This window comes from Perca flavescens, chromosome 12 (genome assembly GCF_004354835.1).
Source record: "Perca flavescens isolate YP-PL-M2 chromosome 12, PFLA_1.0, whole genome shotgun sequence".
In the NCBI taxonomy this organism is placed as follows: domain Eukaryota; kingdom Metazoa; phylum Chordata; class Actinopteri; order Perciformes; family Percidae; genus Perca; species Perca flavescens.
This window is the reverse complement of record NC_041342.1, coordinates 32251076-32278800: the sequence shown is the minus strand read 5'-3', so window position 1 is coordinate 32278800 and position 27725 is coordinate 32251076. Positions and strand designations below refer to the sequence as shown.

General features: G+C 41.1%; 2 protein-coding genes across 4 annotated transcripts in view; one reads left to right on the top strand and one right to left on the bottom strand.

Annotated features, from left to right (window-relative positions):
• oc90 (otoconin 90) overlaps positions 1 to 15206 on the top strand; it is a 34239-nt gene extending 19033 nt beyond the window's left edge. The window contains exons 12-18 of the mRNA XM_028594375.1: positions 2192 to 2359; positions 3972 to 4199; positions 8369 to 8467; positions 10108 to 10279; positions 11742 to 11848; positions 13615 to 13888; positions 14864 to 15206. Of these exons, the coding sequence (XP_028450176.1) occupies positions 2192 to 2359; positions 3972 to 4199; positions 8369 to 8467; positions 10108 to 10279; positions 11742 to 11848; positions 13615 to 13888; positions 14864 to 15206 (1391 nt within the window). The remainder of the gene's footprint in view (positions 1 to 2191; positions 2360 to 3971; positions 4200 to 8368; positions 8468 to 10107; positions 10280 to 11741; positions 11849 to 13614; positions 13889 to 14863) is intronic.
• Positions 15207 to 24704: 9498 nt separating this feature from the next.
• The window catches only part of efr3a (EFR3 homolog A (S. cerevisiae)), a 153624-nt gene continuing 150603 nt past the window's right edge, over positions 24705 to 27725 (bottom strand). For all 3 annotated transcript variants that reach the window (XM_028593429.1, XM_028593428.1, XM_028593430.1), the window contains one exon: positions 24705 to 26094. In XM_028593429.1, the coding sequence (XP_028449230.1) occupies positions 25989 to 26094 (106 nt within the window). In that variant the 3' untranslated portion in view covers positions 24705 to 25988. The remainder of the gene's footprint in view (positions 26095 to 27725) is intronic.

The following is a 27725-nucleotide window of genomic DNA, read 5'->3' as shown; positions in this document are numbered from 1 at the left end:
TGGTCAGCACTTCTGCCTCACAGCAAAAAGGTTACGGGTTCGAACCCAGGTCGGCCCAGGCCTTTCTTTGTGGTTTCTTCCCACCGTAAAGACATGCAATTAGGACTACAGTTGAAAATTAGCCGACTGGCTAACATTGGCGCATTTACAGAAATGTTGATTAATGTGCATTGTCCTAATTTTTTTTTGACATACTATACTATGACTTATTTTCAACATACTATACTATGACTTTTTTGGCTTTTTTTTGGACATACTATACTATGACTTTTATTTAAAAAATGACGACATACTATGCTATGACTACGGCATACAGTATACTATATATAAATATATATCTACTATATACTTTATTTCACAACGTTTCGGTCACACAGACCTTCCTCAGGTGAAATTCACCAAGTGGGTAACACCAAGTCTTACTGGTAACCTTTACCGACGCACCTGCCCCAAAAAAGAGGTGTGCACTATACTATACTATGACTTTTTTCAATATACTATACTATACTATACTATGACTTGTTTTTGACATACTATACTGTGACTTTTTTTTGGACATACTATACTATGACTTTTTTGACGTTTTTGTCAACATACTATATTATGACTTTTTTCAACATTTATCATGACAAATGATCATTTGAGTGATTTTATTCAAGGATTATCAGGAACAGAAACAAAAATCTAAAAGATAACATGTTCAAGTGAAACCACTTATTTCCAGCATGGTCCCAAGATGAAAACACTAAAAAGCACAAGACATTTCTCATACAAACTAATTCAATCCTGAAATCCATAAACACATCACCACATCTCCCAACTCAAGACTGCTAAAATAACAATGTAATTGCAAATATCATTATACATCTGTTCCATAGTTAGGTGCTAACCTGACCCACTCACACTGAAAGACTTGCTGTGTAGTGGAAGGCTGTTCCACCACATGGCACCAGTGTAAAAAAAAAACGTTCTTCACTCGAGGCACTTTGCATATACGATACGCTATACTATGACTTGTCCTGAGCCTGCTGGTCCTGGGACCGAGAGTCCTGTAGCGTCTCCCGGAGGGGACAAGTGCAAAAACTGTGGCCGGGCTGAGAAGTGACCTCTTCAGTGTTTTCCAGTCCGAGACGGATGAAGATGCCGTACTAAACTGATGCAATTGGTGAGGATGCTCCCAATGGTGCAGCGGTGGAAGTTGACCAGAATCTGAGGAGACAGAGGGACTTTATTCAGTTTAACATTACGTTATAGTATAGTATGTCAAAGTCATAAAAGATCCTGTATGTTGTAAAAAGTCATAGTATAGTATGACTTATAGTATGAGTAATACATCCAAAACTCTGCAGCCCACCTCTTCACCCATACTCGCTCCTGTGACTACATCACCCCCGTCCTCCAGAATCTCCACTGGCTCCCTGTTCCCCAATGCATTCAGTTTAAAGTCCTCCTCCTTACTCACAAAGCCCTCTATGCTTGTTTTATGTGTTGGATTTATTGCTTCATCTGTTTTTAATGTGCTAAATGTGCTGGTTTTACTGTAAAATGTCTTTGTGTTCCATGTAAAGTGCTATATAAATAAAATGTTAGCCATCATTAATGGTTGAATACCAGGGCCTCTCCTAAGTGGAATGCAGCCATCAGTAATGGTTTAATACCAGGGTCTCTCCTAAGTGGAAAGTAGCCATCATTAATGGTTTTGAATACACCTGTGCTTTTCCTACTATGACATGTCGACATGTCTGCCGTGAAAAAGGTCTATTGTAAGTAATAGTATAGTATGGAGAAAAAAAATATAGCATGTTAAAAAAAAAAAAAAAACGTCAAAAAAGTCATAGTTTGTTGAAAATATACCTCAAAAAGTCATAGTATAGTATGTCCAACAAAGTCATTAAAAGGTCATAGACAGTATGTCGAAAAACAACATCAAAATGTCATAGTATAGCATGTCGAAAAAAGTCATAGTATAGCATGTCATATAACGTCATAAAGAATTCGTAGTATGTTATAAAGTCCTCAACAATTCATACTATAGTATGTTGCAAAAAAGTCACAGTACATATGTTATAAAAATGCATAGAATAGTATGATCTGGTAATGCTTTGAACTCCACCAACTATTTGTCAGAGAACTTGCTTTTCCCCTTCTTAGCTAGGTAGTGGCTCCCCTCACTCATCATCCACTTCCACAGGCCCCGAAATGGTTACCATGGTGACCAAAACATCCTCCACAAGAAGCTCCCGACCGGGAAGCCACCCAGAGGAAACGGCCGCTGTCTCACCCGTGTTACCTGATTCCTGGGAGGAAGACTTGAGTCTGAACACACCTGATGCTCTTCCTCTCAGCCCGCTGAGCCAAGGTGAGGCAGCAGCACCACACTACCAATACAATCTCTGGAAGCATTCACACATTGGCTGAGGGGAGATAATCAAAAGTTTGCACCATCTTGGAAATTTGCATCTGTTGCAGAAAGTGTCGGAATCAATTTAATCTGCACGTGAGTGTGATTTCATCCATCATGTCATGTAAGCTTTAATGCTCGTTCCAAAAAAACTGTTTCTTCCCTTCCTCCTGTGGCATCTGTACAGATGGTTTTGGTTTTATCCGTGCAGGTACTGAGATATTCATCTCTGAGATTTCTGCTTTCACCCCCAATACCACAGACATGAATAACATTTAGTTTGTGGCTTGAAACATCGGGTGAAAATTATATTTATACAATTCAGCAGCAACATCTCTTCATGAATAGTCCACTGAACACACTGGAGAAGTTTTTAATATGTAGGAAAATGTGCTTAAATTTAGCAAAAAATTGTCTTAAAATTAGGCTCTATGTTTAGGAATTATATCTTTAAACCAGTACAGCTACACCTAAAACAAGTACATTTGTCTGGATACAAAGAAAAAAAAAATAGGATATTTCTTTTTAAACCTATTAAAGGTGCAGTAGGTAAGCCTTATAAAACTAGCTTTCTGTCATATCTGCTGAAACTGAGCCTATGTAGAACTACATGAAGCAGCTCATTTAAAAGCCTACAGCCTGGAGTGAGATTTGTAAAAATCCACCGCTCGCTGGTCAGATGGACCAATCAGGGCCGGGGGGGTCTAACTGCGTGTCAATCACTGCTCATGCACACGCCCTCCCTTGTGGGGGGAGGGGCTTAGGAGACCATTTTGGGCTTTAGCGGAAAAGTCAGTCCTTCCAGAAAAAGATTTTTTGTGATTGTTGTGGGCAAAAATCCCTGATTACGCGGCACGTTTTCTTAAAAAATGCGATGGAATATGCTATATCATATTTATGCAATTTTATGTGATGAAATTGCGGGAACTTGCAAAAACTGCAGTTTGATGAAACAGAGAAAAAAAAAGTGATTCCCCCCCACCACCCTGTTTTTCGATGATGTTCACGTCGCGTAATTACGTCACTTCATAACGTCACTTCATAACGTCACTTCATAACGTCACTTCATAACGTCACTTCATAACGTTCCCATGGCGACAGGGGAAAATGGCTGCTCTTGTGTGAAGTAAAAGCAACATTTTTCTTTCTGCTAAGATATATGTGACTTTTTTTCATGCAAGCCCCGCATATTTTGCGTGGAAATCAGCAAATGCGCCCCCCCGCATAAATATGCAGACTTTGGCTGATTACGCATTGAATTATGCGATCGCATAATCACGTTTTTCTGGAGGGACTGAAAGGGGGGGAGGGGCCGAGAAGTTGTCGATCTTCCCAATCCTACCTACGGCACCTTTAATATCACGAGTCGTAGGTTTGTCCTCATTCAGGTCTGTTTAATGCTCGAGAAGACAGGCTTTTTTTTTATGGGATTCAAACATGCAACCCCAACATGTGTGTTCTCTATTGCCATGCGCCATATCCACTCTGCTAGGAACATTCATACATATTAGCATCCGCTACTGTTCTGTTAATAACGACTAAATTATATTCTCTATGCTGGCCGCCGCAGGGTGGGAAACTCCCCAATCCACAATGCCGCCGCCGCCGCCGACTTCGGCGAGAAGTGTCTCTCAGACGTCGCAGGAACGAAGCCGAGTCCCCTCCGTCAGACCCCGATCTGAGATCGGCGCCTCCAGCCGACCCACGCCGGCGGCTGAATCTGAGGAGGAGCGGCAGGAAGAGACGGAAACAGCAGAGGAAGAGAAGGCAGACAGCTCGCTGGAGAAAGACACAGACGGTAGAGTTGGGGTCACACTCGGTACATTTACATGCAAACTACACTAATATTCCACTATTATTCAGAATATGACAATATTCTGAATTTGATTCAGGTCATGTAAACAGCATGTTCCGTTTGGATATTCAGAATAAGGCCTGTTCCGAATTTAGCATTTTCCGAGTAACCCTTGTGTTGTCCTCGGGGCCAATTTGACCCGTTCTCAAAGTTTTTTTTATATCAGAAATATGGGTTTCTTTCATCCAAATTGCGCAAACATTATTTGGATGCATATGTGCATTGCATGGAAGCAATACAATGTTCTTAGCAGGTAAAATTCATAATTACTTATATTGAATTTGGGGTGTTTTATTCAATATGATAGCATTTCAAAAACATGTGTAAAGGGTTTTAAAACAGTATCCTGACTAAACATTAACATGTACCAGTCTTTGATCATCCACTCAACATCCTCTGACTTTAACTATTAGTCAAAATAATTCATAATTTCTGCATTTTTTAACTCAAAAATTAGGTACAATGTCATTTAAATTAGGTTTGTTGACCATGAATAAAAAAAAGTGTTGAGAAAAGTGACAGAAATGTTGAAAACATTTTGTGTCAAAAGCATATTAAAACGTTGGAAAAAGCACAAAATAAAAATCATTTTTAATTTAGAGCCGGAAGGACAACAAGGTAATGGTCGACAGGAAGACAACGGGAGGGATAAGACTTGTTGGGTATGTCAGTATTATTCAGGTTTTAGAAGCATTCTATGGACATGTATACAGCGCATTCAGAAACGGCGACTCATTCAGGGTTGTTACTGCAGTTTTTGACAGTTTACTGCCTCTTGTCTGTGTATGGCCAAAGAATTTCTAACAAGGGAAGAAGTTTCACTCTCTCGTTACTTCCAGCTTCTGAACTGGTTGCAGTTCCACTCTGATTCTCTGACTCGCTCAGAGGCCACTGCAGAATGAATGGGACTCTATGGAGCTATAGCCCTCAAAATCCACTTTTCTCTGGATATCATTTTTGGTCTAGTAATTTGAATGTTGCATTCGAAAGGAGAGGCAAAGAAAATACACACTGCTGGGTGTCAATGACGTCATACACATGGTACGGCCAGAGATACTGCTTTACGGCGAGCTCTGAGTCGCTTCCTTTGTTCTCTCGATGCATCGACAACACAGCTGATAGGTTAGAATCTCCCTGTTAATACAACACAGCTGATAGGTTAGACTCTCCCTGTTAATACAACACAGCTGATAGGTTAGAATCTCCCTGTTAATACAACACAGCTGATAGGTTAGACTCTCCCTGTTAATACAAAACAGCTGATAGGTTAGAATCTCCCTGTTAATACACGTGCTAGAAAGTCAAAAAGACCACGCTGAAATATTCACACTGACATTCTGGTTCTGCTTTGGATGCTGTCAAGCGGGATCTCGGGTCGTAATCAGACCTTCACTGACCAATCAGCATTCATTAGCAGAATGCTAGCGTGTTATGGGCAACAATGACTCAACCTGTAAGAAATCCAAAGGACATAAGTACTCCTTGGTTCAACTTTCGACCTATAACCCATGTTGAATTTGCAAAAACTAAAATGAAATCTGAGATGTGTCAACGGCAATCAGGCGAAAGAGACAAATTTAGCCGTCTAGCTCCATAGACTCCCATTCATTTAGCCGTCTAGCTCCATAGACTCCCACCCATTCATTTAGCCGTCTAGCTCCATAGACTCCCATTCATTCGGCACTAGACCGCGATCACCCCCAGTGGAATTCTGGTGGAACTGCAACCAAATTCGGTACGATGGCGCTGAACAGGGAGTGAACAGGCTCTCCGTAGACCGGCTTTGGTACGGCTTTACGGTCAGCTCTGTGCGTCGCTATGGTTACTGTACACCCTGGTACCCCACAGATTTAAGAATAGCTTCTTTCCCAAAGCGATAACAGTCTTAAATGAAGCTAAACTTTTTGAATGATGCAGTTTGCACTGTTACTCAGCACTTTATCCACATATTTATGTATATATTTATGTATATAAATAAAATAAAGATAGAGAGAAGATAAATAGAGAGTGTGGGCAAGTTGTGTTTTTATGTTATGGTTAGGATGTTCTTGTAGGAAAGATGAGAGCGTTTGCTATGAATGATGGGTGAGATGTATTCGGTATGTGTGTGTGTGTGTGTTTGCATGAATGTGTTGTGAGATGAGTTTTTATATATATATATATATATATATATATATATATATATATATATATATATAAATGTGTTACAGTGAAGATGCACCTACTACAGTGGCTCAACAATTTAATTGTACTTAAATGCAATGACAATAAAGGCATTCAATTCAATTCAGACCAACCAGCCGACAGTTTGCAGGGCTGCTGTAGAGATGCTCGGAGTAACAGCTACTTTTACACATGATCAAAGACTTGGATATCAACAGGTTTCTGGATACGACCTTTTCTAGAAGCTGGCTGAAGGAATGAAAGAGGGACGCTGTGTTCACACACCCCAAGCCCTCCACCGCAGGAACACGTTGAAATAAATCCTATTTAGCTATTTCAGTGGACTATTCACTTCTATTAGCCATGTACACAGCTCAGTTGGAATATTGTCTTTTTCTGGAATAAGGGCAAAAAATGTAATATATATATATATATATATATATATATATATATATATATATTTATATGTGCATGTAAATTTAGTAAATTAAGTTAAAATTTTGAAAATATATCTTTCTTACCTTCTCTTTTCTTCTGATTCCCCATCAACAAGTCTTCTGCTTCTCCTCATGTGGCCTCGTCGCTCTTTAAGCCAATCTAAATAAAATGAATAAATTAGACAGGTTTCTCCCATGAGTTCAATAAAGTTAATTCTATTTAATAGAGGTGTAGAAGGAAAATGAAATCACCAATGACCTGTAATGACAGCCAGAAGAAAACACCAGCCCATAATGGACATTAACCATTCATATTCCCAATCTCGGGGAGCAAAGTGGATAATTAGAGCAGAAACATCCACAGGAAGAGCTAATAAAAGTCTAATGGAGCTGATGTTTTCTTTCTTTGCCGTTTTTGTAGGTTAAACGTGGCTTGGCACTAGTCTTTCCCTCAAAGCCAATAAGTGAGGAGGTTTTCTATTACGTGTCTTGGAAGTCATAAATCTAATTTAGAAAATTGCCTTGTACACGGTCCCTGGTACTGAACTTTTGATCAGTAATTCAGCAGAGAGAGAGACAACAACAACCAAAAACCAAAAAACCCACCCTACATCGAGCACTTTTTGGACAACCGACCAATGACAAGCGGAGTAGCCAGACCTGTCGTTTCCATAACGACAAGAAAAATGGAGTCGGAGCGCAGCGAGTAATATGATATGATGTTAGCACCTCTCTCTCTCTCTCTGTTCTTTCTCTAACTCGCTCCAACGCTTTGTTTTATCTAATGTTAGCACCTCTCTCTCTCTCTGTTCTTTCTCCAGCTCACTCCACCACTTTGTTTTATCTAACGTTAGCACCGCTGCACATAGCGCTCTAGGAGACTGTAGCAGTAGCTGTTGTCATAGCAACAAAAGATGCTCTTGGCTGCTTTGTGGAACCAAAACGCTGCCAGCTTTTCTTTTTCCACTACAACAGCGCTCTAGTCAACTTTTTGTTGTCAAAAAAGACGCCAAGTGTGAACATAGCCTAAAGGTTATTTAATTCTATCGACTTTAAACCATGATATTTTGCACATAAAGCACATATAATATACATAACATAAGCGCTGTGGCTCAAATGTTTCTAAAAGAGCTGCAAAGATGAATCGATTAGTTGTCAACTACTAAATTAATCCCCAAGTATTTTAATAATCGATTAATCTGTTTGAGTTATTTTTTATCTACATTTATCTCTGATGTCAGCTTGTTAAATATGAATATTGTTCTAGTGTCTTCTCTCCTCTGGGACAGGAAACTGAATATCTTTGAGTCGTGGACAAAACAAGACATTTGAGGACGTCATGTTGGGACTTTGGGGAAACTCTGATCCACATTTTTCACCCTTTTCTGACATTTTAGAGACCAAACAACTGATCGATTCATCCAGATAATAACCAACAGATTAATCACCAATGAAAACAATCAGTTGCAGCCCTACATAAATTCCCAAAATGTATGGTTTGTCTGTCGGCAGACTGGGACGTGGCTCAGAAGAGGACGGTGCCGTTCTTCGCCTGGTCCCTGCTGGAGTCTGTTGGCTTGTCCGAAATCCAACTACAGCCAGACAGCAAAGGTAAACCTGTACGACTCCATTTCTTTGGCTGCATTCCACTGATAAAGTAAAGGCTATCCTTCCTCAACAATACTGTTATGCCCCCTGCACACTGGCTGCGTGGCGGCGGCTGCGTGGCGGCGGCTGCGTTGCGGCGGCTGCGTGGTGGCGGCTGTGTGGCGGCGGCTGCGTGGAGGCGACTGCGTGGCGGCGGCTGCGTGGCGGTGGCTGCGTGGCCTTTTCTCTTTTCACACCAGAAAGGTGTCTGATGTGGCGCTGCTGCTGCTGCTAGCCTTGTCTGGACACATGGATGTTTCCCATAAACATAAATATACACTGATTTGATTACAGCAAAGACAATGCAAAATAGGCTACAGAATATTTCATTCTGTACTGACAGGTGTGATATTTGAAAATTACATATATATCTGCATTTATATCAAAACCTCGAGACTTTCAAACATCAAAATGTATTTCTGTCAAAATGACATATAAAAATGTATTTTCGTATTCTACTTTGCCTGGAAAGTCTTCCAACAAGCTTGCGTGTGGCGTGAAAAATAGGCGTCGGTCCTATTTCTAGCATGCACGCGGTTTCGCCGCGGCTCGAACCGCGCCTGAGACGTGCGTGTCACGCAGGCGGTGTGTAAGGTCTAACCTGTTACCATGGGAGCCGAAATAAAAACAGACATGCCAAGCAGGCAGTGTGCAGGAAGCAAAATTACGAATCCCACTATGGCCATGCCAAGACCCGCCCTATGAAGCAGCTTGATTGGTTGAGGTTAGGCATTTGACCTCAAGTGGTTAAGGTTAGGGTCAGGGGATTGGTCAGGTGATAGGACCTGAACACTTAAGCATGGACACCTGGCCAATAGTAGTGTGGGAATGCTATTGAAGGGCGGGTTTGGCGTGGCCATAGTGGGAAAAAAAATATTGCGTGCAGTAGCCCTTATAAAGAGAAACTTGTTCATGCCTTTGATTTTTAGTAGACTTGATTATTGTAACAGTTTCTTTACGGGTCTCTGTAAAAATATCAATCAGACTTTGACTGCAGCGTATTCAAAACGCCAAACTCACGCCCGAGTCCTCGCTAAAACTGAGACATTCGAACACATCACCCCTGTTCTTCGAGCTTTTAGTTTCTATGCAGCGAATTCATCTTCCAGAACACTTGAGGTCTGTTCTTTTAAATAAAGGGTTAAACGTTTCTGTTTGCTATTGGGTTCCCTGAGGTCATGGTCATTCCTAAACTCTACACTGAAGCTTTTTAAATCTACAGGTTTTTTTGTATGATAGTTGAATTTTCTATTTTATTTTCTATGTACATTTATGCGTATGTGAAGCACTTTAAAATGCATTTGTGTCTAAATTGTGCTATATAAATAAATGGCCTTTTCTCTAAAATGTCACTTTAAGTCGAGATTTGCAGGCCTGACTTAAGCATCAGTCTGTAGCCCTTTAATTAATGCATCTTAACTGAATTTTCACAATGTCCAAATTGGTCGCTGGTGTTTTAAGCCCCCAACCTCGACTTCAAGGCACCTAACCCTAACCTTAACCCTAACGGTGGGGGTTTAAAAAACCAAACAGCGTCCTAATCCCTTTGTTCAGTAGTTGAAATGCATTCACCGTACCTGGGTTTCCTCCTACGGTCTCCCCAGAATGCAGCCACTCCTTCACCGTGTTCGGCAGCGACGGGCGAGCCAGGCGGGAGATGGCGGCTCTGGGGGAGATGCTGCACTGCGTGACGGGACGGTGCCCGCACGAGTACGAGATGTACGGCTGCTACTGTGGACAGGAGGGCGGGGGGCAGCCTCAGGACCAGCTGGACAGGTCAGCACATGAGGAGGAGAAGCACGATGACATTTTATTACAGGGTTTCTGCTGGGTCTTGAAAAGGTTTAAAATGTAAAAATCTAAATTTTAGACCTTAAAAAGTCTTAAATTCGACCAACATGTAACTCATACTGCAGCCAATCAGCTTTCGTGTTATCGCAGCGAGTCTCTTTTCGGGATTGTACCACAGACATAAAACTGGTTTTATTCTTCAGCTTTGGGGAAGTGCAAGTTTAGCGTAGCCTGGTGAGACCTTCCTGATCTCGTGAGCTCCAGATTTCCACTCGCAAAACTCTCTGGCATCTTAAGATTTGGGAACATTTGGAGCCGTTTGCCAAAACGGCCGACCAATCAGTGTTGGTTTTGAGGCGGGTTTAGGTGTGACGCAGCGAGAAGCGACTGTTCAGTCTAAACAACACGGCAGCTTCCACGGATGAGATGAGCGTAGCTATCGCAGCAAGTTTTATCCAAATTAGAAAGTTTTCCTTCATTGAAAGAAGAGCAAAACAAAACGGCACTGGAGGCTTTTCTCGGAGGAAAAGATGTTTTTGCTCTTCTCCCGACTGGTTTCAGCAAGAGTTTGATCTGATTGGTTGATTTGGCCCGTCTATCACCAACTATAGGTGGTGATAGACAGATGGTTTATCCAATCAGCTAACCAGTATTTTCGCCCCTTCCCAAAAGTTCTCCAACGGAAAGTTCCCAGATGGATATGCCGAGCAAATGCGAAGCGATCCATCTGGAGGAGTCAGGTTAAGTTTAGCGATACTTGGCTTGAAACAACTGAATTTAGGGCTCAGTTGATGTTGTCATAAAGGTCTTACATTTTATTCGTAAAGGTCTTAAAAAGTCTTAAATTTGACTTGGGTGAAACCTGCAGAAACTCTGTATCGGGGGGGGTAAATCACAGGTTTTATCATGATACCATATTATAGTCTATATCGATTCGTAGGACACAGTATTTACTGATATCTCAAAGTCTGCCTCGATACCATTTCAGTACATAATCTGTTGGATCAATATATATATATATATATATATATATATATATAGGGCTGTTTTTTTTTTTTTTTTTAAATTACCAAATTTATGTTAATACAGTATTTTCTGTATGTTTATATATATATATATATATATATATTCACAAAAAGAAAGTAAGATATGATTTGACAGTGTCATTATTAAGCTCTTCCAGACATTTAAATTAATAAACAAAACTAACTACTCTTTCACATACACTTAGCACCGCCCAAGACGATTGTGATTGGTTTAAAGAAACGCCAATAAACCAGAGCACGTTTTTCTCCCATCCCGGAATGCTGCGTGGACTAGCCAGACCTTCCTCCGCAGCGCTGTGGAGGAAGGTCTGGCCACGCGAGACTACTTTTATATGAAGCTGCTTTGAAGCTAATAAAACGTGCCTAAAACAACGTTGAGCGTTCTTCCTCCTCTTCGTCAGGTGTTGCTTCTTCCACCAGTGCTGCCTGAAGCAGATCGGCTCCATGGGCTGCCGCGCAGACAGGAAGCTCAACGCTCACGTCTCCTGCGACAACGGGAACCCTCGATGTGAGTTGTTGTCGTGTGCTACAGTGCCTGGGAAACAGGAAGTCCCAACAGAAGCTCCTCTTCCTGAATCTGACATCAAATCTGTTCTGGGGATCTCATGTTAGCTTCCCGAAAAGGAGGATTTCATTCAATAACAACATCTACTGGAACCAGATGATCCAAATCTTTCACAGAAGAGTGTTAACAATTTAAAGGTCCCATACTGTAAAATATTATTAGAAAGCAGATTGAGGTGGTAATAAATCAGGATTCATACACATTTTAACCAATACTATTTCATGACTTTTTGGCAAATTTCCATGACTCTGTGTTCCTGAAAATGTCAGTCGACATTATACAATAAGAATACCAATCTGTGTTAAAGTTTCCCCTCAGAGGTTTAACTATAAATGAATGATAATGTATGTGGTTCATAGTGGAATTCATAATATCGCTCCCAGAATACAACGCTGAGGTTAAGACGACGTGAAAATCCATTTATTAATAACATGTTATTATGCTGTGTTAAAACAAATTCCATGACTTTTCCAAAACTTTCCGGGTCTTTTTAGGTTTCCCAACGCCTGGAATTTGCATTTTTCAAATTGTTTTTGAACATTTTTGAAATGTTTGCATTTCAGAACATTAGGAAATGGACAGCAGCCGACACAAACACACACGTCTATTAACTGGATAATGAAGCAGTAAAGTAGGCTATCTTTCAACTCAGGACAGCTCCACTTCTCACAGATACAGATAGAGGATTGGTGGATAGGATATGGAGCAGGGGACTCACAGCGACATAACCAATCACACTATGACATTACATTCATTTAATTTTAAATGAACGTAGCCTACTGGCAGTCTGGCACACGTGGGTGCTCAGTATTTTCGAAGGGTGCTCGATCTCCAGAGCACCCACGGTATCGGCGCCTATGAGAGCATGTAAATATGTTCTAGTAGAAATCCAAAATACAAGTATGAACCTCTAAATGAGCATGGGTCAGTGTAACGCTTATCAGTTCAAGTTTCTAAACACAAACGGACATTTGAAAAAACTGAAAAATGGGTTCAAATATCCAATTTTTCATTTTTTTTCCCGCTTTGACAAATTAAAAAATTGGATCTTTAAATTGTCCAATTTTCAGTTTTTTATTTAGAGGATCAGAAATTGAGAAAATTACAAAATTGTGTCTGAGCTCCAATTATTCAAAACTGCCATGGTATTCTCTCCCTCTACTATGCGGAATATGCAGGTCATCAACTGCAATAGCTAGGCGGAATGAGGGAGAGAATACCACGGCAGTATTGAATAATTGTAATGTAATGTAATTTTCTAAATTTCTGATGTCTGAATAAAAACTGAGAATTAGAAAAACAGTTTAAAGATCCAATTTTTGAATTTGTCAAAGCGGAAAAAAAAGAAAAATTGGATATTTGAACCCATTTTTTCTGTTTTTCCAAATCTCCGTTTGTGCTTAGAAAATTGAACTGATAAGCGTCACACTAAGCGAGCATAATATGGGACCTTCAAAATCTAATTCCTCTTGTGGCCAATAGGATGTCAATGTTTTCCACCAGATTTGAGTCTATTTCTTTATTTCAAGAGTCATTTGAAGTTTGGTAATCTGTGCCTTAGTTGACGGGACTCGGTGGTCGATACATGCTCTACCAAATTCACTTCAACAAAGAGTAGAAAAAGGCCAAACGTCCCTTTTATTGTGAAACAAGCGGGACAAACACTGAGTGACTGACTGAAGCTGGACGTGTCCCGTGTCCTCCCCCAGGTCAAGGCGTCTCCGTCTGCGATAAGCTGCAGTGTGTGTGTGACAAAGCCACGGCAGAGTGCATGGCGGCGGCCCACTTTAACCACAGCGTGCCGTCCCAGCAGTGCCGCGGCCCCGCGCCTCCCTGCCGCCGGGCCAGCAGGCCCCCCAAACCACGGCTTTCCCCTCAGTCTAGCGAGGAGAGTGACGAGCCGCAGGGATCCAACTCGGACGGGGACATCCGGGACACTTTGACGGACACAAACACGCCGCCGCCACGCCGAGACCAGAACAGGTGAGAAGAGAAAGGAAGCCGATCAGTGCATTTTAGTCCATTATATAAAAATAATAGCTTAGTATTTCCCGTGGTCAGGCTTTGTTAATATCGCCAAAAAACTTTATTAGGGCCCGAGCACCAAAGATAGTGTGAGGAAGATATTGTTTTTGTGAAGATTATTATTATTTTTCTGCTGCACAATCACATTTTTGAGTGGCATGGGATTCTCGAAAACTAACTAAAAATTGGCACCAACAGACCTGTAGTTGGGTAGTTAGTGGGCCCGGGCGGGGCCAGCGGGCTCCATAGAGCCCCCAAAACCAACGCCATGAATGGGATGAAGGTAAAAATATCATGAAATTCGATATTTTATTTGATAAAATATTTTATTTTTTAAGTTTTGTTCTCTTGATAGGAAGTCAGACACACATTAGTTTTTATTTTTACAAACGCGTTTCTAAATGGCGCACAAAAACTAACTATTCATTTGATTAATATATAGCAGTGTTAGGGGTACTCTGGAGGACTGCAGGTGGTACGTGATATTTGTTGACATTTTCAGTTCCAAGGCTGTTGTTACTTCTACTGGTTTTTTTTCTCTCCAAGTTTGTCGTTTTTTTCAAAGTTTTTGTCGCTGTTTTTGAAGTTTGTCACCTTTTTTTGAAGGTTTTGTCGTTTGTTTCGACCTTTTCTTGCCTTTCTTCCTGACTGTCCTACTGTCTTTTTTTCTTCAAAGTTTTTGTCACTTTTTTCGAGGTTTGTTGCTTTTGAATTGAATTTTTTGTCACTTTTGTCAGCCTAGTGTTGCCTTCCTTCTTTTAATAAAATGTCTATGACTATTTTCGACCTATTCCTTCCTTCCTTCCTTCCTTCCTTCCTTCCTTCTACCGTCTCTTTCCAAGGTTTTGTTCCAGGCCTACACATAAAGTCTAACTGTTTTCGAGGCGTTTTGCAGAACGTATCGATGAACACTCACATACTGTCTGTCTGCAGTGATGAAGGCTCTGACCAGCAGCATGAAGAGACGCCCAAGAAACCTCTGGCTGGATGGTCCGGCAGCTCCACCCCCCCCCCTCATCCTCCTCCTCCTCTTCCTCTCTCCGGCAGCGATGAGAGCAGAGAGCCGCCCAGAGGGGGACACAGCGGGATTCAAACCCACAACCACAGGCCGAGTGCAGGGCAGAGCCAGGGCCAAAGACCGGGGGGGACGGGACTGGGAGGAACAGGACCAGGGGGGCCCGGGGGGAAAGAGGAGGCGAAGGAAGAAGAAGAGGAAGGGGGAGAGGAGGAAGAGGGGGGAGGAGAGGAGGAAGAGGAAGGGGAAGAAGGAAACTAAAAGCAGGGTTTCCCCCAGTGTCTCGCAAGCCTGGTGGCCCACTGGGCCTAACTTGCCCCCCCACCCACCAGGTCTAAGCCACTGGGATCTTGTTGTTGTAATGGATTTCTTTAGGACCTTTTAAACTACAGTCAGAGAAGGGCGGCTCGGTTTGAAACTGGGACATCGTCATATTTTCTAATCTCCAGTTAGACTTAATGTAGAGCCCAAAGTCTGGGACCAGGCCCCAACCGGGCCCCAAGTGGGCCCCAACTGGGCCAGACTTTTTACTTTTCTGGGGGAAACCCTAAAAAGCGAATGTATTGCTTTCCAATAATAATTGTGAATAATTGTTTAAAGATTATTAATGGATACTTTTGTTCCCAATAACAGAAGTTGTAATTTATACAATTTTTTTTTTACAGATTTGTGACATGAAACAACTCTCCAGAACACATTAAAGAAAAAAAACGATAAATAAAAGCAAACATATATGTGTTGCATCTTTCTTCAAAAAAAAAAAAAAAAAAACCTGGAATAAAGACATCACAGCTCGCCGGTATCGATAGAAACAATTTATTTATGTCTGGAACATCAATCTCAATGTACACCTAACTATTAAATAGAGGCTTTGTAATAAAGCGCTGAGGCTCTGCTGCCACTGAAGGAAATCATTTCAATACATTTCATTTCTGATGGTTCCACATATTTATTTTAAGTTTACTTTAAAGGGGCGCTATGCAGTTTGGGCCATTTCTTAGCTGGTTTCTCACTTTTTGCTAGCAGGTTTCTCGATAGAGCTATTTTGAACGTAAATGGAATGATTTTCTGAACACGTTCAGAATCAATGAATTAACCCTAACTCCGCTACCTCAACCTTATTGCAGATTTTGTAATTTATGATTAAACATTTCAGGGATGAAATGGAGCAGGGAGCAGAGTGATTAAACAAATGCATGACAAGTCAAAGTTCCGTCACCGAAACAATAGAAAAGTTAAAGCCGTTTGTATGGCTGTAATCTGTGGAGGAAAAATGTGAATTTAGGGGCTTCTGCACATGTGGAACCATCAGAAGAAAATAGTAAATTGTCGGCTCTTAAATCAAACTGAGACGTGAGCAGAACCCCAGCGCTGTTAGTGGTTAAACTCCTCCGTGTGTTTGAAACAAAGCCGAGCTCGCTGTGAAGGCTGAACACAGACACGGTGTCTCTAAAACTGGCACAAAGACACAAACTGCTGCATCACAAACATAAGAAAACATCATCAGAAGCTAGGCTGGTTTTGTTCTTCTGTTCTGCAGAATTCAGCTGGGAAACTGAAAAAAGTCCCCCTTAAAAAGTGAACAAAAAGTTCATCACTTTATTAATTTTAAAGCGATTTAAAACTTCTTTTGTGTGTCCGGCATTCTGAAGTAAGGCATGTCAACAGCGAAATGATTTCACCCCTCTTTGTTGATTTCATCTCTTGTCTTTAAAGGGTAATTACATTTTATTTTTTCCAACCTGTTTCTCCATGCATTGGTGTCTAAGTGACTAATGTGAACAAAGATCTTTGAACCTGGTCCAGTAGTGCGGCTGGAACACTGGAACCGGCAGCCGTGACCCGGGCTACAACGTAATCACACAGGGCAAATGTGGACTTTTAGCGTGTATAGAGCCAGCATATCTCCACCAGACTCCATGTAAATAATCAGGACTTTTAGCGTGTATAGAGCCAGCATATCTCCACCAGACTCCATGTAAATAACCAGGACTTTTAGCGTGTATAGAGCCAGCATATCTCCACCAGACTCCATGTAAATAACCAGGACTTTTAGCGTGTATAGAGCCAGCATATCTCCACCAGACTCCATGTAAATAATCAGGACTTTTAGCGTGTATAGAGCCAGCATATCTCCACCAGACTCCATGTAAATAATCAGGACTTTTAGCGTGTATAGAGCCAGCATATCTCCACCAGACTCCATGTAAATAATCAGGACTTTTAGCGTGTATAGAGCCAGCATATCTCCACCAGACTCCATGTAAATAACCAGGACTTTTAGCGTGTATAGAGCCAGCATATCTCCACCAGACTCCATGTAAATAATCAGGACTTTTAGCGTGTATAGAGCCAGCATATCTCCACATGTAAATGGGTGAATTAAGGGTTTATTTCAACCAAACCAGAGTGGTGATTGTTGGAACAGTGGAAAGATGAACCAAGACAGTTTTAGCGAAGGAGATTTCAGGGCTGTTTCAGGTTAAACAAAAAGGATCTTACTCTTTAACTAAAAGGTCTGTCTCTGTAGGGACGGTCTCCTTTCCATAATGTTGTCAGACGTAATAATCAGAGCCTGTCAGCTGCAAAAACAGAACTTTTAGTGGATGGAAATTGAATGTATTTGCCCGTTAAACCATTGTAGCTTGTTTTTACTGTCTCGCTTAATACTGGACCAATGTCAAAGATTGTTGTTCCCATCAGTCATTTAGACACAAAAACATAGGAAAATAGGGTCCAGGTTGAAAAACAAAAGCAAAGTGATAAGATTTTAAGACTTGATAGTGACTTTAATCACCGGTCAGGAGGGACTTTTGACAGTTTGACACCCAGTTATTCTTGAATACATTTCACAAACTAAACATTGGGGGAAAAATACCTCTGATGATCAAGTTGTACCAACACACTAATCTGTGCCGATTCATTTTTTGCTATAGTACCAGGTACACAGTGATCAAAGTGCAAACATCATGTTTCATAATGACGGTTATTAAACTGAGCTAATCGAGCTATATATCTATGAAATATACTTTATTACAAGTAGCAGAGATGAGTCATTCACAGACTGATGATTGATTTCGGCATCCAGCTAAGCTTTCAGCTGTTCTCAGATCATTTGCTACACTAATGAGTTCACTGTTGACACAAAAGTTGCAGCTCCGGACAGATTCAGGACCAGATTCACTCCACGCCGATTATTTTGGACGAAAATATGGCAGTTTTCAGATTATCTGTGTCCCATTTAACCGGTAAAGTCAATGGTAACACTTACTTGAAGGTATCGACATAATCGTGACATGACACTGTCTTAACTATGACGTGACACTGTCATGAACGTGTCATAAACGTTAAACAAGTCATAAACTAAATTAGTTTGGGATGTCTTTGTAATGACAACTTGACATTAACCAGGGTGACATTATCAGAGGATGTCTGATCATCTGTCATGACAACTTGACATAATGTCATCCTGTTTAATGTCAAGTTGTTTTAATAAGGATACTCCAAAGAAATTTAATGTCAAGTTGTCATTACAAAGACATCTTTTGGTAATGTCATCCTGGTTAATGTCAAGTGGTCATTACAAAGACATCCCAAATCAATTTAATGTTAACTTGTCATGACCAAGACAACTTCTGGTAATGTCACTTTGATTAAAGTCCTTTTGTCATAATCAAGAGAACCCAAACAATGTCAACTTGTAATGACGAAAACCAAATGACACTTAATGACAGAAGTCATACACGTTAATGACTTGTTTATAATGTTTATGATGCTTTCTTGACAGCGTCATGTAACAGTTATGACAGTGTCATGTCAAGATTATGTCGATACCTTCAAGTAAAGTGTTACCAAGTTAATTATTATAAAGTGCTCTACTACGGCTCGACTACAGCTCTGTGAGCCGTCTGCAACATCTGCAGACAAACTGTTTATTAGATATTTTTTGACTGTGTATTATGTTTAGAGTTTCATCTTTATTTCATACTTTCTTAAAGCATTTAAACAAACGTTTTTTGTCAATTTTGACTTAAAGATTTTCATTTTTACTGTCAATGCATACCGGTTCCAAATATCCATTATCGTTTCATTAACTACTAATAATTGGTACCGATATCGGCCTTGAAAAACCCGTATTGATAGTTTTTAGCCTATACTGTATTTGTTTGCATTTCGTCAGATTGGTGAATGATCCGGTGGAGGGGCAGACAACTGTCTGTGGATTCGGACTCTGAGAAGAAGTCAGTGATTTGACCCTGATTGGAGCAATCAGGCGCTTACCTTTTAAAGTGCCTTTATAGCCTCTCCGAGCTGTGTGTCACAGACTCTGCGGAGCGTGCTGATGACAGCCATTGATTATATATTTACTTTTTCATCATGTGTCGGACAGAGGCGACAAGTTGTGCAAATAACCTCAATCAAACCTCAGAGATCTGTGTGATTGTACTGCCAGATTCACACTCTGGAGACTAAATGGTTCTCTGCTTTTTAAAAAGGCCTAAATGGCTCTAAACAACACGTGTCAAAACCAAAGGCCCGCGGGCCAAATCCAGGTCCCTTGCAAATTTTGAACCGGCCCACATATCAATTTATGGCTACAATAAATGTTGACCCATCTAGTTGTGCGCTGAGCGTTCTCATTATAAAGACATTCAAAATGAATCGGAATATCAAGGCTGGTTAATAAATAAAGAGCAGTTTGAGGAAGTGGCTGTTGTTGTCTTTTAGACGATTTGGTTTCTGTCCTGATCTGAAATGCAGACATTTCTCTGACAACACAACTTAAAGGTGCTGTAGGTAGGATTGGAAAGATCCAGGACTTGGCCAAAGAATTTGAACATCGACAACATCGCAGTCCCTCCCCCCCCTTTCCGCTAAATCCCAAAACAATCTCCTAAGCCCCTCCCCCCACAAGGGAGAATGAATGTGTGTGCATGAGCAGTGATTGACACACAGTTAGACACCCCACCCTGGCCCTGATTGGTGCATCTGAACAGTTAGACACTCCCCCTGGCCCTGATTGGTGCATCTGAACAGGGAGCTGTGGATTTTTGCAAATCTCACTACAGGCTGTAGGTGGAGCCAGAGGAGCTGAATTATTTTTTTTAATTACCCGCTTCGTGTAGTTCTACTGGAACATAGAGTCAGTTTCAGCAAATATGACAAAAGGTTAGTTTTATAAGGCTTACCTACTGCACCTTTAACACTTAGAGAAAAGCAAGAGAAAATGTTCAACTGTGAAACAGTTTTTGCAGAATAATCAGAGTGAATCTGGAGTCTTCTCGAGCGAAGAAGTCTGGAAGGATTACGTAATTGAGACTCTGCGAGCTGCAACTTCTGCGGGAACATTAAACTCTGGATGCTAAAATTAACGCGGATTTAAATCTTCTTCTCTGTTGTAAGCAAAAATACCTGACATCCTCTCACTTAAAGATATAATATTCATGAACTTCTCAGCACATTTGAAATGATATAATAGAGAAAGTAACACTGAGACCATTTCTCCCGCGTGGATAAGAACTGCACAATCCCGTTGAAACCCTGAACTGTCGACGTCATCGTAAACGACAACAAATGCAACGTCGAAAATAAAAACAAGAAATACATTTTCCCAATCTCTACCAGGCAACAATTCAACCGTACAGGATGCATACAATGTACAAAAATATATGATATACTGCTATGATGACACATTCATAAAGGAAGTGATCGTATCTAAGCAAACATCTACCGTTTGAATCAGACTTTTCTCCAAACTTAAAAGCAGTTTCCGCTGCGCTGGCTTATTTTATATCAGTTTGACGAAAAATCTGATTTTAGAGAATACTAATAACTTGTTTACATGGATTTATATTCCCCGGTCGATGACGTGATATTAAAATACCGTGCAGTTAGTTTATATAATGTATTTTTCTAAGTCGAGCTATGATAACTGTGATATGAAAATCAAAAGAATTTGCATTTAAAGCTAAGACGTTACGCAGATAAAAATCACTTTAACGCATCGGTGGAGGAGAGTTCTTTATACAGAGGGAAAATATCAAAAGGGATTTTTTTCATTATTTCGAGGCTGCTCTGCTCAGAAAACTACTGCAAACGCTTCAAGTAATGTGTCATGTTGGGGATCAGTCTGCCAACCCTTCCCGTTCAGACAACGCAACCTGCGCTCAACAACCTTTAAAACGTACAAAACCATCTGGAAACGTACAAAAATCAATCAAACAGAAACAGCTTCAACAACTTCTCTCTCTTCTCTTACATTCACTTTCCCCGTCTTATTTTTCCATCGTTCAGCATCGAATTTAAACTCTAAAAGTTCAACGAGAACAAGCCGGACCGAAATAATCACTTCCTCTCCACAGACTTATATAACAAACTCCCAAACTAGTCTGTATCGAGGACAGTTCATATCAGGGATGGCTCCGGTGCTGCTGGAAATTCAGCCGGATGTCTCTAAGGCTACATTTACATCGCTACGTTTCCCCCTCTCATTCCCCCTGCTCTGGTGTTTCCCCCTCTCATTCCCCCTGCTTTGGTGTTTCCGAGCCCCTAAACCAAGACATTAGGAAACTCTTCTGACCCGTTCTGGTTGGTAATCTGCGGGGTTGTGTTGCAGTCTCGACGGAGACCTTTGGCAACAGCGACACCGACGCCAGCGTTTCTCCTCCTGATTGGGTCTTATCGGTCACGTTCTCTGAGACTAAATCTACTAACGTTACCATGGCAACTACCAGCAGCGGGCAGAGTCTCCACGCTGTCTCCTGTTTATGCCCAGTATACCAGGATGATGATGAGATATTTTGGTTTGGGGCGTGTTAGTTTAAACAGAGATTAGTTCTTCTACTGCAGCTAAAAACACTCTTGAGCATGGATATCGCTTTTGGCTCAAAACTTAACGCTTAAAAACCAAATCGCAGCAATGTAAATGTAGCCTAATTTTCAGCCGGATGTCCGTCCCCTTCCTCTTCCTTTGTGTTGGCGTTCTAACCTGCGGTGGATTTGTGAGGACTATGGTTAACTGCTCCTCAGATCTCTGCAGGGTAAATCCAGACAGCTAGCTAGACTATCTGTCCAATCTGAGTTTTCTGTCGCACGACTAAAAACTACTTTTGAACGTACACACGTTCCACCAAAACAAGTTCCTTCCCCAGGCTATTTTGCAGAGGCACCGTGGCTCCATCTGGTGCTTAGCACCGCCCAAGACGATTGCGATTGGTTTAAAGAAATGCCAATAAACCAGAGGACTACTCCCAAACCACGCTGACCTCTGACCTGGAATAAAGCGCCGGTGGCGAAGTGCTCTGCACAGCTGCTCGTACAAAATAATGGCGGCAAGTTTCCCAACTGGAGGGTTTTTCTTTCGCCACTGAGCTCAGATCAAAGGAGACACTGATAACCATCTGTTATAAACAGATCACAGCTGCAGATAAGAAGCATCTCGTTCCAGAAAAAAAAAAAAAATCTGCCTCCTGTCCCGCTCTCGCAAAATAAAACATGGCCCTGTGGTGACTGTTGAAAAAGCACAGATGATTAAATCATCCCAAAACGTCCCTGCTTTGTAACTCCACGCGGCAGGACGCCTGCTCTGATAACATCTGGGATCTTTTTATTTTTTTTATTTTTTAGATTTAGGCATTTTGAAATTATGGAACAGGAGCGGAACGACTTCTGTCTTTGTCTTTTAGAAGCTGCCAACAAAGCTGTGTGGAGCGAAAAGCTGCGGGGTTCGAAATGGAGACGCAAATAGGCAACGTATCGACTGTGCACAGAGAGTAGAGAACAAAGTCATCCTGCCCTATGAAATCTAATTCCACAGAAAGGACTTCCTCAGCCACACAGCTGCAGTTACATGTTGATTCAAATCACAAACTGAAGCCCCATTTGCACAGGTATTACCACGGGACTGCGATTTAAAAAAAAAAATCACCACCCCACATCTGTGTTTCACAGTGAAGTCTGTATTTTACTCGGATTTACTGACATAATCGCCCACATGTGATGTCAAAACTTTCCTTCATGATTGCCAACACAACGCCGAAATACAGAGATGCTGATTTGAAAGGGACTGATATTATCACACAGCCTCTGTGTTTGGGCGACCGTCTGTAATTTGCGGTGGAATTTCGATATGACAAATTACAGATGCACAGGATTAAGATCACACACAACCTCCGGAATTATTCCAATTTACTAGATGTCCCCATGTAATACTACTCCCGTGCAAATAGGGCTTAAGAGCGCGGAAGTGCTCGGTTTTAACAAGGCATATACTACATTAACAAGCAGTATTTTTCACATACTTGGCTGACTTTGTGCATACTTCAAAGTGTATCCACTAGGGGGAGATCAAGACTGAATCATCTCCGGCCAACACCAGAGCCTGACTTCCGAGTACAAATCGAATGCACTATTTAGCCTGGCTTTAGACCTCTGAATCGCTGGCCACATCTCTGGGCTTGGGCGTGGCGCCCACTGATGCTTATTTCTGTTTGGCTATTTCCGCAATCAGAGCTTTGTTTGTGGGGTCACATACTGTAAGGGGACGTCATCTTCCTAGCTAGCTAGCTAGCTACCTGACTCAATCCGGGGAAAACAGCTTTAGAAAAACGACAGCAAGTGCGATTGAGAAGGACTGAGGTTTTTGTGAGTTGACTTACAGCAATAGGAACTCTTTAAATCATATATTTCTTTTTTTTTATTCTCGTGAAAAACTGCTATGGCTAATTCTATGTTGGCTAAAACGTATGTCAGTGGGACAGAAGCTTCCCCCTAACGAGACATCGGCTAACATGAACACGATGTCGGGCTGAATTGAAACAAAATGGACAACTAAGAGTTAAACCCAAGTAAATAAGTGCTGAAATGTGTTGAGCTAAAAGTATAGGTACAGAAAAAGTCTTGAGATAATAATGTAATATATTTACATCCCTTAAGATCTCCTTGTGTATGTTCATGACTAAAGACGTGTGAACGATCCAGTCACATTTGATCCCAGTCCTCTATCTAAAAGGTCTTTTAAGGTTTTATTCCAAATCGGTTTAAAAACAACATGAACACATCGGCTGATATAACTAGGGTTATGTTTACACTCAGGCTGGTGATGGAGATTATCTACAGTTGTCCTTTTGTGATCCTGCACATTACACTGAGACAATATCCGGTTTGGGTTTCTGAGACTGAAAACCTATATAGAAGAGAGCGAGGAATGGAAAAAACACGCTGATAAATAAACTGACTGAGATTTTCTCTGTCAAATCGTACTTCCTAAGGCTATGTTCACACTCGGAGTCTTTTTTGACATGTAAAAATTGACTAGGGCGCTTTTTTAGTAAAAGGAAAAAAAAGAGAAAAACTGGCAGCATTTTGGTTCCAAAAGAGAACAAAAATTAGCGTCTGCTACAGTATCCTGGAGCACTATGTGGAGTGGTGCTAATGCTTACGTTAGATAAAACAAAGTGGTGGAGCGAGCTAGAGAAAGAACAGAAAGAGATGGTGCTAACGTTAGATACAACAAAGTGAGTTCCCTGTACAGGGAACACCACTCATATCATATAACTCGCTGTGCTCCGGCTCAATTCAAATAAATTACATTTTTACGACAGGTCTGGCTACTCCACTTGTCATTGGTCGGCTGTCAAAAAAGCACTTGACGTAGGGCTTTTTTTTTTTTTTCTTTCAGAAAAGTTGGACTTTTTTCAACTTTAAAAAGTTGATCCGTGCTGCAGAGAAGAAGTCGGCGGTGGCGTTTAAAAAAAGCTCTCAGGACTTCATTGAAAACAGGGCTTACTCCACACTAGGACTATAACGTAAGACAGACGCTGGCAGCTTCAAAAAAGACGCCAAGTACGAGCATAGCCTTGCATGTCAACTGTAACTATAACATATTTAAACTCAAGTTGAACCATTTACCAAACAGGTGTTTTTGACAGAGATAACGTTACTCAATGATGATAAAAGGAATTTCAAAAAGCTACTTTGGTCTGATTCGCAAAGGTTTCGCACAGTTACGCTGAAGCTCTCCAACATCTCAGTCTGAATATTTGACACTTTCAGGAGCTCTGGAACGCACCACATCCGAAGCAAACCCAAAATCGCCAAGCGTGAGCGAGCCATTTCTATCGAGCAGCGTTGAAAACTAAACACCCTTTAGCTTGTCTCTTTGGAGAGTCTCTGCCAAGCAGTTTATTGCTTTTCTTTTATCTCTGACAACTCAGCTGGTAGTTCCCATGCTTGTATACCTTTAAATAGCAAAGACTGAGTAGCCTGAACAGTGGTGAGCCTAAAATTAATCTACCTTCTACCACCGGTGAAGTTATTTTCCTATGACAGTGAATATATATTGTACGTTTTCACCTATTTGTGATGCCTACTTATCAACATGAGAACACATACTGAAGAGGCAGAAGCTGGCTCTGAATATAAGAGCGTCACACCTAAAACCAGACTCAAGTTTTAAGATTGAAACTGGTTTCAGCCGTTCGTACGAGAGTGTAATTGTAGACTACGGTGTATGTACTGTACAAGGTGTGAAGCAACATCCGATTAAGCGTCTATACACTGAAATCTCAAGAGCGGAAGCTGTTCTTTTCTTTTGTTCTTGACTCATAGGTTTTCTTTTAGTTTCAGTGATGAGAGTCAGGCAACAAAATGCAGCAAATCAGTTTATGTAGGGCTGGAGGGTTTAACACCGTCTGCTTCAGGCGTAATAAGGGATCCAAGTAATTAATAAAGAGCAGAACGAGAGGTTTTTAAAGGATTCAGAAGTACCGTTTTGACATTTTTGGCTCGCAAACGAAATGTCAAACTGAGTTGGATTTAAAGATAGAAGAGACGAAATTAAGGAAGTTTAGTTTTTTTTTGCATAGGCAAACTCGGCTTTATATCAAATTGAAAATGGCTGTTTTGCTGCATTTTGCGTGACATCCTTGTGCTGGTCTGAGTAGAGGAAACTTGTGATTGTGTAGTTATTTCTCTCTTCATTTCTTTTGTGAAGTTGTGTGTGTGTGTGTGTGTGTGTCTGTGTGTGATGTTATTGCAGAGTTATCAGTAGACACACAGGTCTGGAAACTTCATCTCGTAGACGGGGACCGACTGGTGCTGAGTGTGTCCCGATGAGATGGAAACCACTCCGGACGGGCTGGGTGGAGGCCTGCGGGGGGGGGGTGGGGTGAAGGTGGTGATGAGAGAGGGGCGAGATGTTACATTGGGATATCCCATATCACCAATTAGATGAAGAAACTAGTCCTAGATGGTGACTAAGATGAAGACCTATCAACTCAGAGATCTTTACGAATGAGCTATACCATTTGAAAATGTTGTGCTGTTGTTCAATTTGTTGCCTAAATAATAAAAGTTGATCTTTTATTATTATTTTAGGACATATAAGCATCAGCTTTAAACTGTCAGACTTGGCTTTGACATGTGTTTAGCATATAAGCATGTTTCCATGGAGGTATGCAGGGTTACATGCTGACATTAAGTATTTTAGTGTAACTTTCTATTGTTCACCTATTAGCATGCTATGTTAGCATATATCCCAATGTATAGCCAGGGTTCCCTCACATTTTCATGGAAAAAAATTCAAAACTTTTCCATGGCTCCTCCAATGACGGATTCAAATTGCATTGGTCATTAGAGAGACATTTATATTAAATGTACACTAAGCCTGCATTATTAAAAAAAAATATCTAAATCAAACTCTGTTCCCACATCATTTCAGCTAGCTGGCATACATGCAGAGAGAGAGACGGATCGAAAATGAAAAAAACATATGTGATAGTACACAAAACGTCACGCATCACATTCGCAATAGAGGGATGGATACCTGACCCGAGCCCGACGGGACCCGACGGACCGGGCCAGGTTTGGACAGATATTTAGAAATGATGTTCGGGTTCGGGTCGGTCACATCAGCGCGATTAGGCACTGAACACTTTAAATTAAACAGCTTATTAACGTGCGCTTGTTGCCCCGTGTGCGCTGATGACCTCATCTGTTGACATTTCCGAATGCCTTCCTACAGTTGCTTATTAAAAGCTTTCCACACAAACAAACGTGCATGTGTCATTGGTATGAGAAAAAAATGAGATTTTAACAAACTCGGGCTCGGACATAAATATCTTAATGCCTGTCGGGCTCGGGCCGGGTTCGGTTACTGCTCGGACAGAAAAATGCAATACGCAATACTCTAATACGTTAGGTCAACAGCTACCGGAAATAAATGTGGAAGGTTATCCACAGAAGATTACTGCAACAATGAGTTACGTTTAACACTTTAAATGGTGTGGCCGGGTTGGTTCAGTGGGTAGAGCAGGCGCACATGTACTGAGAGGTTTATGCCTCGACGCAGAGGTCCAGGGTTTGAATCCGACCTGTGACGATTTCCTGCATGTCTTCCCCCCCTCTCTCTCCCCTTTGCCACCTAGCTGTCCTGTCAAAATAAAGGTGGAAAAGCCCCAACAAAATCTAAAAAATTAATAATAATAAAAAAAACACTTTAAATGACTTTTCCGAACCTGTAAAAAAGATATTTTTTCAGGTTTGCCATGACTTTGTGGTATACATTTGGTCTTAGTTTGAGATGTGGCCTGAGATAAACTCAAACCCACCCTGAAAGCAACACCGCGAGCATAGCAAGAGGAAATGTCACCACAGGTGATGCTTCTTTATATTAAAATTAATCAAAAATGTAATTTTACAAAGCTGCATTCTGTTCAGTTTTCAGTTTTAACTTCAGATTTGCAAACAAGCCCACAGAAATGTGTAACAGTTGCTTTGCTT